Here is a 14,698-nt window from a genome sequence, read left to right as displayed (position 1 = left end):
ACACCAGTATTTATCTTCATAAACTTAATCCCTCACATACCTAGTGAACAGAGTTGTTTTGTATACAACCAGAAATTTCCGGCTTCGAGGAATGCAGAATAGGAGGTGGATAGCGTGCAATGAAGAAGAGTGAATGTTTAAGTGCTTTGTGTGCATAATACATGTTTTATATATACCCCACTGGTCCTTACAGTCAGCCTGGAAAAGGAGATACTATTCTCATGTGGCAGAGAATGACCTGGAGTCCCAGAGAGGTTAAGCAACTTGTGCAAGGTCACAGCCCAAGAGTGCTAGATCTGCGAACGGAATGCAAATTTTTTAAGCTGTGAAGCCCATGCTTTCCACCCTCCTCCCTTACTATACAGAGAACTCCCACCCTCAGCTGTTGGACAGCAGGTTCTGGCTGGGCTTTTGGACCATTTGTTCCTGGGACCCAGGGGACTTCCTTCAGACGGTGGAGAGAACACAGGACGCAGAGAAGCCTCCCTCGTCCCTCCTGCGGGATCACACCCTGCGGCAGCGCTCTGGTTTCGAGTGCTGCTTCCGCCTCCCCTGGCCTCCCTTCCCGCACGGGTGCACCTTGACCTCAGGTGCACCAGGAGGCGGTCTGCCCTGGGTACCCCGTGGACCCCGGGCGGGGCGGAGCTCGGGGTGAGGAAGAACCGCCTCCTGCCCGCCACCCAGGGCAGAAGCTCCCCCAGGGCCAGGGGAGGGAAGGTTCTCCAGCTGCTTGACGGAGAAGCCCGCCCACGAGGCCCTTCCAGTCGGTGCAAGGGGCTGTGACCTGGGTACTGAGGCCAGTCGTGGAAGAATGCAGCGGGAAGGCGGCGCGGGAGGCGCCCCAGCCTGGGGGCGGAGGGTCCCGGCCGCCCCGGCCGCCCTGCGCTATTTCCCAGGTCTGACCAGCTCTTATTTGTGGGCCAGCACGTATGAGACATGGCCCGTCTAAATAAAGGTGCCTGTATTTCCGTGGGAGCAGGGGAGGACTTCCCGCCTCGCGCGAGGGCCTTCCCTGGGGTGGGGGTGGGCAAGCTGGCCTGACCTGTTTTGTGCGGCCCGAGAGCCCGCGGTGGTTCTCACGTTTCCAAATGGTTGGGGAAACCGTGAGGCTGTGGTGAGACTTCCGTGGAGTTGGGATTTCAGCGTGTGCACCGAGACAGCCGTGATGGACGGCGCGCCCCTCGCTCCTGCTTGGGGGACGGCAGAGGAGCGGTGTGCAGGGCCGTGCCAACCCCAAAGACCCGCTTCCTGGCCCTTCTCAGAACCGTGTGCCCAGCCCCACAGCCCGGCACTTCTGCCGTCTCTCTCTGCCTCTCCCCCTCGCATGCCCGCGCTCTGTCTCTCTCTCTCCAAAATAAATAAAGAAATCTTTAAAAACCAAACAAAAGTAGTCATTCCAGCAGGGGCACAGGCGGGGACTAGCAGTGTTCTTGCTCTGGGTGCTGGTCACAGGGTGTGCTCAGCTTGTGAAGATTCAGCAAGTTCACTTCTGTACTCTTTTTGGCATGCATGTTACATTGAATGAAATTAAAAAAAATTTTTTTTTAATTTAAATTCAATTTAGTTAACATAGACTATTATTAGTTGCAGGGGTAGAATCTAGCGATTCATCAGTTCCGTGTAACACCCAGTGCTCGTTACATCACGTGCCCTCCTTCATGCCCATCACCCAAGAATGAGAAACCTCGCCAAGTGATTTTACTTCCAAAGCTGAGTATAAAGGGCTAGCAGGAGGGATTTCTTTGGCGGTGGTGGACACAGTTACAGTTACAGATACAATTCTGTATCTTGATTGTGGCGTTGATTACACAAACCTTCCTACCGATGGGATTAAGTTGGATAACACATTCACATAAATGAGTGTACAAGAAACTGGGGAAACTGCCAGAAGGCCTGTATTAACAGTAAGATACTTATGTCAGTTCCCTGATATTAGTTACGTAAGATGGTAGCCACGGGGGGAAAATGGGTGGGAGGTATGGCAGAATGTACTACTTTTGCAACCTCCCATGAGTTTATAATTACTTCAAAATAAAAAGTTGAAAGATGTGGAGGGAAAATAGCCAGATTCATGATTAACAGTGAAATCCTAAAAGTTCTTCCATTAAAGTCAGCAACAACAACAACCAGCATTTCTCCAACTAAACAGTCTCCCTTTTTGAGATGAGTTTAGGGAATGGCCAAATTTCCTGCATTTGAAGCCTACTTAGTATTATCACCTCTGTCCCAAGGTGACGAGCCCAGAATTGCAGGCCTGAGGTCTTAGCACAACCGGAAGAAAGCACACAGTCTTACCTAATCTGACACAACACCTGCAAACACGTCCCTGTGCCCTGAATCACCAGGACGGGGGATTGTTCGCGGCCTACACTGTGGCGAGTCCTTCCTAGTTAGCTGATAAAGTGGATGGATGGTAAGTAAATCTTCAGACTGCCAATTTCCAAACCCATTTCCATTCATTTATAAATAGCACATGCAAATAGAATATGCTGGTAGCCTTTCAACACTCTTAGATGAAGCAGGGCCTATTTTTCCAGAAAGTTTTGCCAGACTTCATCAATGAAAACCACACTGATTTGCTTTTTAATTTGTTGCAGGCTAAAATAGAAAGAAGCTGTAGCATTTACATTTACTGATAGAGAATGGAAGAAACAGGAAGAAGATGAAAGTAACACTTGCTTTTAAGCAGAGGCCTAGGCCAAGGATGTAAAGAACCCCCCAAACTGAGAGGTAAATGGGTAATTTCTCCTGGTAATAAAAATTTAAAAAAAATTAAAAGCAAGTTCAGTGGAACACTAAGCATTGTCCACACATAGCAGGCCTTCCTGGGTTCTCTGATTCCCGCATTCAGTGCCCTTGAGGCATTTTCTGACCCTGTACCATTGTAGAGAAGAGTGGTGCAAAATGCAAATTCTGGCGTCTTGGGAGTCTGACTGACTTCCCTCCCACGTGTGGAAGAAGCTAGTGTACTTCCATTTGCACAGTCATTTCAAGGTTTCTCATCCATATAAAATTTGTGGGAGTTTTTGGCTTATCCTTTCAACTGGTTATAATACCCTTACCAGCTTCCTCATTAATGAGTTAAATAAAATACTTACCATATGTTCATTTTTAATTTTTTTAATTTAATTGACAGCGTGAGGGGGAACACAAATAGGGGGAGTGGGAGAGGGAGAAGCAGGCTTCCGGCCAAGCAGGGAGCCTGATGTGGGACTCGATCCCAGGACCCTGGGACCATGACCCAAGCCAAAGGCAGACGCTTAACCAACTGAGCCACCCAGGCGCCCCTGTATGTTCATTTTTTAAAAAACCAAAGCAGGGGAAAAGAAATGCATGAACTCAGTGGAATGACAAAGGGAGACACGTATCCAGTGGCACTGCTCTTTCTTCCAATGAAAACTTACTTCTGTTCAATGTCAGATTCAATGAGGCCACATGAAATTTCTTAAAAAGTAATGAGCACTGGGTGAAAATATAAGATACACTGTTAACAGTGATTATATCTGAATAGCAGGATTTCAGGGAATTTCTTCCTCATACTGCTCTGTATCAGAAAAGCCCAAACTTGAGGAAAAGTACGTAATGGGTAACAGTGGAGTGAGTAGAAGAGACTGGCAAATTTGAGAAAGCTGGAGTATACTTTTTCACACAGCCACACTTATAAACCATGTAAATTTTCAGTCTGGTTCAGCAAACATTCAATGAGCACAAACCACGGGACAGATCCTCGTGAAGATGCTAAGGTACAAAATCTCACATGCATGCTCCTGGTCCATAGCATTCACTGACTAGAAGCTCTCTGGGGAGGCAGCACTATTTACACCTGCAGGAGAGGAAAAATAATTTTCCTTCTACCCTTCTGAGTTCTTGGCTGAGACCTCTGAAATAAAAGCTAGAGGAAAAAGAGAAAAACAAGTTCATTAACATGTATGCCTCATGTACACATGGGAGATACCCAGGGAAGAATGAGGAACTCGAAAGAGGTGGCTTGAAACTCTGGCTTACGAAACATCCTCAACAAAGAGCAATACATTTGTGCAGAAATGACAGGACAGAGGAAAGCAGCTGTAGGCTTTCAAGGGCAGAGACAAAAGCCAGTTGGTAAAATCTGTTATGTAGATTCCTGTGGTGCCCTTTCCAGGCTGACAGGATCTAGAGTTGTCTCTGGGGATCAACCTTTTTCTTTCCTACTGCAGGGGTGGGGGCACCTTTGTAAACTTAGGTCCTGCTTTTAAGAAAATAGGGGGAGAGCAGACAGCTTTTCTGGTATCTGCTTCTTTTAGACATCTTCAGTTCACAATAATTGTTACATCAAAGCAGCATATTTTGGGATGGCATACTGCTATTCTTCATACATATCTGAACTGGTCTAATATCCAATATAAACTGAAATGACGAACTGGAGATAACCACAACCAAAAACCTTAACACAGAAACAGGAAATTCTGTTAATGCAACATTTATTAATTACACACAACTCTGCTGACGAGCACAGATACACGTACACAATTATCAAAAACTGGAAAAATGAGTTCTGTGCACATTTGAAAAGCAAAATGTTTCCACACTTCCCACTACACTTATTCCCAAGTTTTATCCTACAAAATATAGCACACATACAAAAATCACAGCATAAATATTAAGTAAAATGCGTCTAACATAGCTGCACATGAATAATTAAAACCCCGGGTTCCAGCCTTCTAAGAAGGCAGGCATGTGGCACAATCTAAAGTTAACAGTATAACAGTAAAATCAGATTTTATTTGCATTGTGCTTCTGATGTTTATTTTCATTAAGTCTTTCCATAAGAATAAAGGAGAAAAGAATACAACACTTGACATAAAATCACGTTTGAAAGCCACTCAAAGGGATAAATACAACAGATGCAGATAAGCTGTTTCAATGCAAATCCCTGCCTAGCTGGGAAAAGTAAATTGAGAAGTTTTCTCTAGGCCAACACACTCTTGTTATCCAGGTAATTTCATCTGAGTTCTATGATCATTGCTGCGGCAAGTTCTTGGTGAGAACTCGTTGGAGCAATGCCCAGAAAAGTATTTTACACAGGTGTTCAATGAAATAAAATAATGCTTGATAAATGCAGGAAGATCAGTATCTCCCTCAGCATCAGGAGCTCTGGATCAGGGGCTGGCAAACCTTTTCAGAGTCAATACCATAGGCTTTGCGGGCCATAGTGTTAGTCTGTGGCCAGTTCTCAACCCTGCCTAGAAAGTAGCCGTGGATCCCGTGTTAAATGAATGGGCATGGCTGTGTTTCAATGAAGTTTCACTGATGGAATCTGAAATCTGAATTTCCTGTAATTTGTGTTATGAAATATTATCCTTTTGATTTCCCCCCACCCCAATCATTTGGACATACAAAACCATTCTTAGCTCTGGGCTGTACGGAAACAGGTCGCAGGCCATATGTGGCTTGTGGGCTGTAGTTTGCCAACCCCTGGCAACCCAATCACGTAGGGTTACCTTAATGAAAAATAACCCCCTGAAATGTTCAGTTAGAGACACTTTTCTTTCTTCCCACAACCCACAACAGTTTTACTAAACAGTAACCTATTTCCTCCTCAAATCATTTTAAATACAAAATTAATGAAAGACATTGCAGTGAGTCTCTGGACCTGAATTTATGTACCGGGTGAGCCAAATAGACAAGAAAACTCAGATCTACCACCCAGCCAAGGAATCCACTGGCTTACAAAGCTACCCACATACGCGAATGTATTCTCCTAACACCTCCCAGCATCAGTGTTCCAGACTTCTAACAAATAATGTTACAGCATGTTTGTTGTTAAGAGAAACCAGATGGACACATCCAAATCTTCAGTAACTAGGATGTAGAAAACCACCTAAAACTATAAAAACAAAAAAATAAACTGACAATATGCTGCGTATGTGATTCCTAACGGTGTAGGTGAGCTACGTCCCCAGGAGGTGGACGTCAGCTCGTTTCTTCTGTGGGTTTCGGACACAGCCGGTATGATCCAGGCTAACAGAAGGGAGCTCCAGGACCGGAGGTGAGTTCCTCTGTGCCCACGGGCATTCCAGACTTGGTGACTTAACCTCGGCTCCCCAGGGGCGTAGGGAAGAATGCTAAGTCCCAGGGGGTGGCAGGAACTGCCCTCAGGCTCTCCTTCCACTACCCAGAATATCCCCAGAATGTCAGTGGACTCCACACACAGAGAGAGTGGGAAAGGAAAGAGCTTTATCTCGGCTTCCTCAGCCAGGAACAGCCTTGATTCCTCTTCTTCGGCGTCTGAGTACAGATGGGAGACATGTCCAGAAGAACCTAGAATTTTCTGAATCAGAGTTCCTCTTTCAGAGTGATAGGAGACACCGGTCATTTTTGCTTTAAATAACGAACCGTAAAAACTCTTATTGGATAAAGGGTGCCTGACATTCAAGGGCTCATGCCTCTTCCATTAGGTGGATTGGCCATTATGGAAACTGGTTTTCCCCTCGAGATCACTGTGGTGAGACTGTTTGTTCTTCTGGAGGCAAAGGAGCGCAGCACCCCATGAGGGCGGGAAGAGCAGGCTGCAGGTGACCACCGCTTCGTCCCAGGGGGGAGAGCAGGTGGGCACCAGCCTTCCTCACCAGCTGGATGCCCAAGGGGGCTTTGCTGCTACTAGTATTAATAGCTCCTGTACTTACACCAGGTTTTCTTCCTTTTCTTTTTTTCTGTTTTGGCGAGCATTTCCCTTTCTGTCAGGCTCACAAGAGCCCATGGAGCAAGTGAGGCATGGACGGAGTCTCCAGTCTGCGGAAGGAACGGGTGCTGATCGGCAGGTCCATGGAACAAGGCTCCTACGGGGGGACGGAGCCGCCATCCACAGCCGACCAGGGGAGGGGCTCTGCCTTATGCTTAGGCTCGTTGCCTAAAGGAAACCCAATGAAGTGGACCGCAGGACGGAAATGAAAACATCATCTTTAAGTAGTAAATTTAGGGCGGTGAAGCCTTCAACTTAAAAAATGGTCCAGGGGCGCCCGCCTGGCTCCGTCGGTGGAGTGTGTGACTCTTGATCTCAGGGTCGTGAGTTCGAGCCCCATGTTGGGTGTAGAGATGACTAAAAAAATAAACTAAAAAAAAAGAAAAGGTCCAGGAAAAGGGAAAGGTGCTCCTTCATTCCTCACAGAAACACAGGCAATTCGGGGCTGTTTCAGAGGGCTTGAAAACCCATCGATTCAGCCCGTGCGGCAACACCTCCAAACACGCGGCAGGCTCTGAGCCGGCGGACGGCGGGGGATGGTGTGCACGCTCGTCGTGCTCAGGGCTCTTCCCTGCAGACCTCCGGTCGGGGCTCGGACCCACGGGGGGACGGCTGTGAGGGAGCCTTTGGGACGTCCCCCCACCCCGGGGCCATGCGCGTTCCTGGGGAGACGGTGGCTGCCACGGGCATGCGGATCTGCTGGTCCCTGGTCGGGTAAGGGGGGGGGGGGGTTCCCCTCTGCTTGAGATGATGAGCACGCGGCGAGGTTTTAAAAATTCCTAATTCCAATAACCTATTCGTTCACTTAAAATAATGGATGGCAGGTCCCCATATATGTCAGTACGCTTCCTTTTTTATTTTTTTAAAGAACTAACGAACCCTACAAGCCTCCGAAACACACGTATTTGAGCTCCAGATACTCATCAATGCCATACTTGGACCCCTCTCGCCCGAGGCCGGACTGCTTCACGCCGCCGAAAGGGCACTCCACAGAGGAGATCAGTCCCTCGTTGACGCCAACCATGCCGACTTCCAGCCGCTCTGCCACTCTCCAGATCTGGGCCGCGTCTTGGGAGTAGAAGTAACCTGTCATGGGGATAAGGACGTACACAGCACGTAGGACAGTCGTGAAAGACCTCGTCTGAAGCCGAGGATACCACCAGCGACGGCGTGTCTCGTCAGGGCCTGGAATCCTCCCTGCTCCCAGAGGGGCCCCACGCTGGTCCTGTCCGTGCCTCATCGCAGACCCGTGGGACACCGTCATGCTGCGTCTGTCCCACTCACGGGGGCTCGCTTCACCGCCTCCCAGGCCTGCCGCCGTAACCTCCCCACATGCTGCCGTGCGCGGCCCAGGCTCTCCCGCACGCCTCTGAGCCGACGGTGCGACTCTCCTCATGCTCTGTCTGCCCCACCCTCCGGTGACTCCTTGCTGTTTACAAAATAAGGTTAAATTCTTCGTGGGTACTCGAACCCTCCCCAGTGTGAACTCGGGCAACATTTTCAGCGTTACCTTCCAACACGCCAATCACCAACCATCCTGTCCTTGTGACCAAACTGTCCTTGTCCTTCCTTCTTAACTCCCCTGGTCCCCCCTGCCCAGAATCTCTCTCCTCCCACCTCTGCATGATCAGAACGCTGCCCATCACTGCTGACCTAATGCAGGGTGCGGTTCCCCTCGTCCCACCGTGAAGGGAAGGAGCGCGGAGCCGTGTCCCAGAGGCGCTCCCGCACACCTCTCACCCGAGCCTTAGGATAGCTCTCTGCAGGCGGCGTGGGGGAAGGGCCTCCACGGTGCGCGCGTCCCTCCTCCTGGTATAAATCCTTCTCTTACAGCCGGAGGGGCAGCTTCTGGAGGCCACGGCCTTCTCTGTATCCTCCTCAGTACTCCCCCCACTGCGGGCACTGACGTCGATTTGTCGGGTGCATGTGTGTGCATCTGATGATGTCAGGATAATGGGGTACGTGCTGCGGCCGCCCTGACCACCTCCACACTAAAGGGACAGTGACCCCTCAGGCTCTGTCTGCACACTCGCCCACTGCCTCTTCCACCGTCCCTGACGCTCTGCTGCTGCCCTCGGTCTGGTTCAGGCTGCCGGGAGCCAGGCACAATGGAAGGAGACAGACTGGGCATTTGCAGGCAGGAAGCCTCGGGGGCCGCGGGACTTTGGGGCGGGGGCTGCCCCCCAAGCTGCCCCCCTCTTCTCCTGCGCTCCCTCCGCTCTCTGCAGGGAGCGCCCACACGCAGCAGGACCAGGCGGCAGGCCGTGAACTTGCACAAACCCACTCGTGCCCCGGAAAGTAACAAAACATACACCCCAATGGCGTCTCCTTCTCAAAACCCAGGGCGATGTTTCAAAGGCAAGCGCGGCACCAGCTCGAGAAACGGGGAGCACGGCGCCGAGCGAGGAGGGCCGCCTACCTGCCAGCCCCACGTCGGCCGCGTTCGCGATGGCCACAGCCTCGTCCTCTGTGTCGAACCTGCCAAGGTGGAATGCGCGGTCAGCGAAATCTGTAGGCGACGGCAGGGAAAACCCGCCGCCTTGTCTCCCGATTGGCCTCCCAAGTAAGGGCAGGGGCTAAACGGCACCGAGACCCCGGGGCAGGTGCGGGAGAAAACAGCCCCGCTGCTCCACATGCTGGCTCCTCTCTTGCCAGAGAACAGGAGGCAAGCAGGCTGGTGGGATGCGGCGCGTCCGGAGCGTCAGACCGAGTGCCTCCCAGAGGGGTGACCGCCCTGCTACGTCCTGAGACCGCAGCACAAGCAGCACCCACTGGGACGCAGGCGTAACGGAGGAGAAAGCTCCCGGGGGCCGGCGCCGGGCCCTGCTCCTGCCTGCGGCGCCGAGTGGTCGTTCCAGAGCCCTCCGCGGTCCCTTCCAGCTTTACCGCTGTTCCTCCGGAACAAGATGTGAGGAGCGCTCTTCCGGGGCAGAGGGCTCTCAGCCCCCCATTCTTAAATTCCGAGCTCTGCTGGCACCGGGCAGAGCCAGCAGGGGCCCCCGTCTACACAAGGGGAAGGGAGAGAAGAGGGCTCCGGGGGGAGATCAAGGAGGGGACCCCAGAGGATCACTTGTCCCGAGGACGCGCAGCCGTACCTCCTAGGCTTGCCGACCTGTAGACAGACAGCGAGCGTCCTGCCCGCCGGAGAACGGAGTAAGAGCGCGCGGCTGATGTCCCCACTTCCCCCTCAGAAACAGAGTCATCACCTCACTGACTGTGGCATCCCTGAGGATTTTCACCTTCCCGCACACCCTGGAGCTGTGCGCCCAGCACCGCACCCAGAGGAGAGGTGTGGGAAGAGCGGAGCCCGCCGGCAGCAACTTGTCCCCCTCCCTGACCTCACGCTTCGATGACGGAACGACAACCATAATGCCTCGGCCCTGTGCTACGGGCCTTATCGCATCACGTGACTGAGCCTCTGTCACTGCTCTGCGAAGCAGTACTGGCTCTGTCCCTTTCCCATGCGAGGACCCTGGGGCTAGGGAAGTAACTGGTCCAAGGGTACACAGGTGGGACGCAGCAAAGCCTAAATCCACACCCAGTCCACCTCCAAAGCCTGCGTTCCTCACCACCGACTGCATCCTCTAGGCTCCTTGGAAATGTCAGGTTCACATTCTAGGTAAAAAAATTTTTATTAAGACAAGACAAAAGTTCTTCAAGCGGTCCATTTCCCCAGTGATGGATTAATATGTAAATTTCATTGGCAAGACGGTAACAAAGCCAGGGAAGTATACGGTAAGAGGGACTTCTGTCCCAGACAAGGTGGCCCGGGGAGCGCCGGGGACCAGCTCTCCCTGGGAACCCGACGCTGGATATGTCAGAGGACAGAGAAGGAGAGTCTTAACTCAAAACCCTCAATTAGCAACTAAGACCAAAAACACAAGACGCTTCTGGGGGCCGAGAAGGTGGCTGGATCCCGAGGGAATGAGGCCTCAAGTGGGAGAGAGCTAGGGGCCACCCATGGAGGGTTGGGAAGGGCCGGAGCGCCACGGAGCCTGCAGGGGGGGGAGGGGCTGCACCCGCGCCCCACCCCCCGCCCTCCCCCCCCGTGCCTACGGACTCAGGTGCTGTTGCCTACAGACCGGGGTCCCTGGACCAATGGCACATGCCGACAAGCAGGAAAGCCGCAGGGCCAGCTCAGGGTGGTGGGGCCCAGGCAGAACTCGAGCCCCGCTGGCTTGGTGAGTCACCCAAAACGAGTGTAGACAACAGCATGAACCAGACGCCTCTTCCCCTGAACCCCTCTTGTTACTCCAGAGGTAACCACAAAATACCCCAGGAAGCCAAAAACACCTGGGGCACAGGCAGTCGTGTTGAGACTGGACTTTCATACTAGAAGCTTCCTTCCTGAGGCTCAGATGTTATCAGAAGCAGCCCAGACTCGGCCTAAGCTTTTCACCACAACTCCAAGGCAGACACTAAGCGTTCAAAGAGCTCCAGACGAGTTCACAGAGAAAACGAGGAGACATCTGAGGAGCTCTGAGAAGGAGAAGCATGACATACAGAACGACCCACACCCCAGGAGGTGGAAACCGAGCAACAGAATAAAACGTAAGCAACGGATAAGCACCCACGGCAACGTAAGGGAGACTAAGGAAGCAGGAAGACTCCATGACGGGGAAGAATGAACTGGAGACACCAGGGATGGAAGAGTAACCGAGGTGCGCGGCGGATGGGCTGGGTAGCAGAGCGCACGTATCTGAGGAACGCAGGACTCCACTGGCAGGTGGGGGGACCGAGAGCCTCTGGAGGCCTCGGGAATGGATGAAGATGTGCAGTGAACACACAGGCGTGAAGAGAAGCAGGGGGTGAGGGGGGCACGGCACCACCACGGGCTTCCTAGGAGGCCGTTAAGGAACCAATGGGGGGAGAGAAATACCTGGAGAAACAGTGACCAAGAATTTCCCAGGACTAGACAGACACCTGGGACATTAAAGGAAGTCGTTAGGACCACAGCGTGGAGACGCTCCCGATGGGCCTCACCGGTAAGACTTAAGGATGTCAAAGACCCGTGAGAAATCCTAACAGCCTCCAAGAGGAAAAGCCGGTCCCTCCAAGAGCCAGACACCAGCTTTCTCGGTAACAACCCCGGAAACAATAGACAATTAGTGGTATCTTCACAGTGCCGAGCCCAGAATTCTATCCAGGTGAGTTAGTACTGACCTCTGAAAGTGGGATAAAACAACCTAAGAGCACGGCAAGTTCACTTCCCACTGACTCCCTTGAAAGAACTCTTTGAGGACGTGCTCCCCTGAGAAGATGGACCAGCCGAAAGCAAGAAGTAAGAAGGCAAAGGAAAGAATCTGGTGAATTTAGGGGTCTATGATAAAAACACATTTTTTTTTCTTCCAGAACCATGAACTGGACTTGGCCCTCCGCCTGAAACAACAGAGCTCTGCTCTGCAGCAACCCCCCGACCCCCGGGCCTCGAAACAGTGCCCCAACTGCCCAGGTGTCCCTCTTCTGCCCTGATCCTCTCCCGTCTTCCTGCCGGTGGGGTGATCTTACTTGATCACTGGCGCCAGAGGCCCAAACGTCTCTTCGTGAGAGCAGAGCATGTCCCTGGTGACATTGCTGAGCAGGGTGGGCTCAAAGAAGTTTTTTCCAAGTTGGTGTCGCTTCCCGCCGGTCACAACGGTGGCCCCTTTGGAAACCGCGTCACTCACGTGTTTCTCTACCTGTGTGAAAAGAAAAAGAGGAGCCCGGGAGAGCTGGCTTGAAGATAACTGTGGAGATGATAACAATCTCTTTAGAGTGTTAAATCTATAGGGAACGGTTTTTTCTTTCTTTCTTTTTCTTAAAAAATAGGTTGAGAACGATGTGCCCTGGTTCCTTCCAGGTAGAAAGAACCAAATATGCAGAGACACAGAGGCAGGAAGACGGCACGTGGTGTGGGCAAGTGCCACCTTCCCCTGCTCTTAGATTTTCCAGTCTGATCCTATAATTTGTTGAAGGGTCTAGTATGGCCTGATGACCTTCTGAGCCTGACACTCTGCAGTTTTCCTGGGATTTGTTCTTTGCACTCTTGAGTTAGCTCCAGGTTCTTGGGCGCCATGTTGTCCTCCTGGCTTTCATTCTGTTCTATTACATTCTCCTCAAGTGGCTGTTTTGGGAAAGGCACACTGAAAACGCCTACTTCCTGAGTTTTCCGACAACGCATGTCTGATGTCTTACCTTGTGTTGGTTGGGGACGGAATGGTGATCCGAAATCATTTTGCTTCAGAACTCTGGAGTACACATCGCTATTTCTATTGTTGTTGATGAAAGTCATGTTCAGAGATAGTTCTCACTTCTTGGCGGGTAGCTGACCCCCACTCTCTGGAAGTGTTTAGGATCTTCTTCTATGTTCCTGACATTCCATGTTTTAGCAGAATGTATCTGGGGCTTTTTCCTTTCATTCCACTACGTGGTTGGTAAAGTCTTTCCATGTGAAGCATCATTTCCCCTGGCTCTGAGTTTTCATGTTATTGATTTGATAATGCTACTTTTCCCCTCCCAGTTCTTTCTGGAGCACCTGTTGCTAAAATGGATATCCCCTCACCTCAGATTAATTCATTTCGTTTCAAATTTCTATCATATTTTTCATCTCTTTGTCTTTTGCTTTAAATTCTGAGAGCTCTTCTTGATTTTGTCTTCCATCTTCATCTACTGATTTTTTAAAAAAGATTTGACCATTATGTGTTTAATTTCTAAAACCTTTCTTGTTCTCATTGCCTCGTTTTCACAGAACCTGCTTTTGTTTTATAGATAGGCAATCTGCTGAAAACACAGGGAGAACGCTATTCAATTCTAAGAAAATTCCTTTCTGTTCCCAGACTCATCCTCTTCCTTGAGGGTTGACTGTTCCTCTTATGGGCTGAGGGTTTGCCCTAAAGTTATCATGATTGCTGGTTGCTCACCTTCCTCGTGAAGGACTGGCTTGGTTAACTTAAGTGGGTGACGTGGGTGGGCTTTGTGGTTTCCAATCTGTCCCCTGAACAAGAGGGGCAACGGCAAGCTCAGGTTTATTCTGACTTGGCAGGCTTCACTTCAGGGACAGCCCCCTTCCCCCAGGGGCAAAGGCAGGGGAGCCCGGCTCCGGTACACCCACCCTCACTCGTGAAGCTGGAGCACTTTAATGGACACTTTAATGCATGTTCTCTATTAGGGCAATCCCAAGGCAAGAATACAAAGCTCTGTCAAACCTCGATGCTTCCCCTGGCTCCTACTGGCTGACGCTGACCTGACTGCCCACTGAGGCCGGGCAGCCCTGGGGTCTTGGTCCTCAGGCGGCCGAGAACAGCAGGAGCCCAGGTGGGTGCTGACCTGGCTCTAACTTAATTTTGGTTCCTCAGGTGACACCCAGGAGGCTGGCTGTGTCACCCTTCTTTCCCCACATACAACCCAGCCTCCAACTTCGGTCTGCTTTAAATGATTTCATTAGAATCCTTTCCACTAGTAGAGATTTGCCTAAGGAACATATGGGATGTTCACGTTTTTTGTTTTTTGTTTTGGATGTTCATATTCTAAGAAAGTTCCTTGTAAGCAACTCTAAAAAGGATTATGGGGGTTTTCCCCCCTTTATTTATTCAATTCCAGTATAGTTAACATCAGTGCCTTCTTAGGTTCAGGTGTACAATATAGTGATTCAACAATTCCATACATTACTCACTGCTCATCACGGTAAGTGCGCTCTTAATCCCCTTCAGCTATTTCTCCCATCTCCTCACCCTCCTCCCCTCTGCTGACTACCAGTTAGTTCCCTAGAGTTAAGAGTCTGATTTCTTTGTTGTTTGTGCCTTTTTTCTGTTTCTTAAATTCCACATATGAGTGAAATCATACGGTATTTGTCTTTCTCTGACTGATGTACTTCACGTTACACTCTAGAGCCATCCATGTTATTGCAAATGCAAGATTTCATTCTTTTTTATGGCTGCGTAATATTCCAGTGTGTGTGTGTGTGTGTGTGTGTGTGTGTGTGTGTGTGTGTGTGTGTGT

The 14,698-nt window shown here is 50.7% G+C and overlaps 1 protein-coding gene across 1 annotated transcript in view; it reads right to left on the bottom strand.

Annotated features, from left to right (window-relative positions):
* Window positions 1-4,372: 4,372 nt before the first annotated feature.
* ALDH5A1 (aldehyde dehydrogenase 5 family member A1) overlaps window positions 4,373-14,698 on the bottom strand; it is a 24,360-nt gene continuing 14,034 nt past the window's right edge. Inside the window, exons 8-10 of the mRNA XM_032424739.1 lie at window positions 12,230-12,399; window positions 9,141-9,199; window positions 4,373-7,807 (exon numbers count right to left, since the gene is read on the bottom strand). Coding sequence (XP_032280630.1) covers window positions 7,602-7,807; window positions 9,141-9,199; window positions 12,230-12,399 — 435 coding nt within the window. The 3' untranslated portion in view covers window positions 4,373-7,601. The remainder of the gene's footprint in view (window positions 7,808-9,140; window positions 9,200-12,229; window positions 12,400-14,698) is intronic.

Source organism: Phoca vitulina, unplaced genomic scaffold (genome assembly GCF_004348235.1).
Source record: "Phoca vitulina isolate PV1807 unplaced genomic scaffold, GSC_HSeal_1.0 scaffold31, whole genome shotgun sequence".
Taxonomy (NCBI): domain Eukaryota; kingdom Metazoa; phylum Chordata; class Mammalia; order Carnivora; family Phocidae; genus Phoca; species Phoca vitulina.
This window is presented reverse-complemented; position numbering and strand designations above follow the sequence as displayed.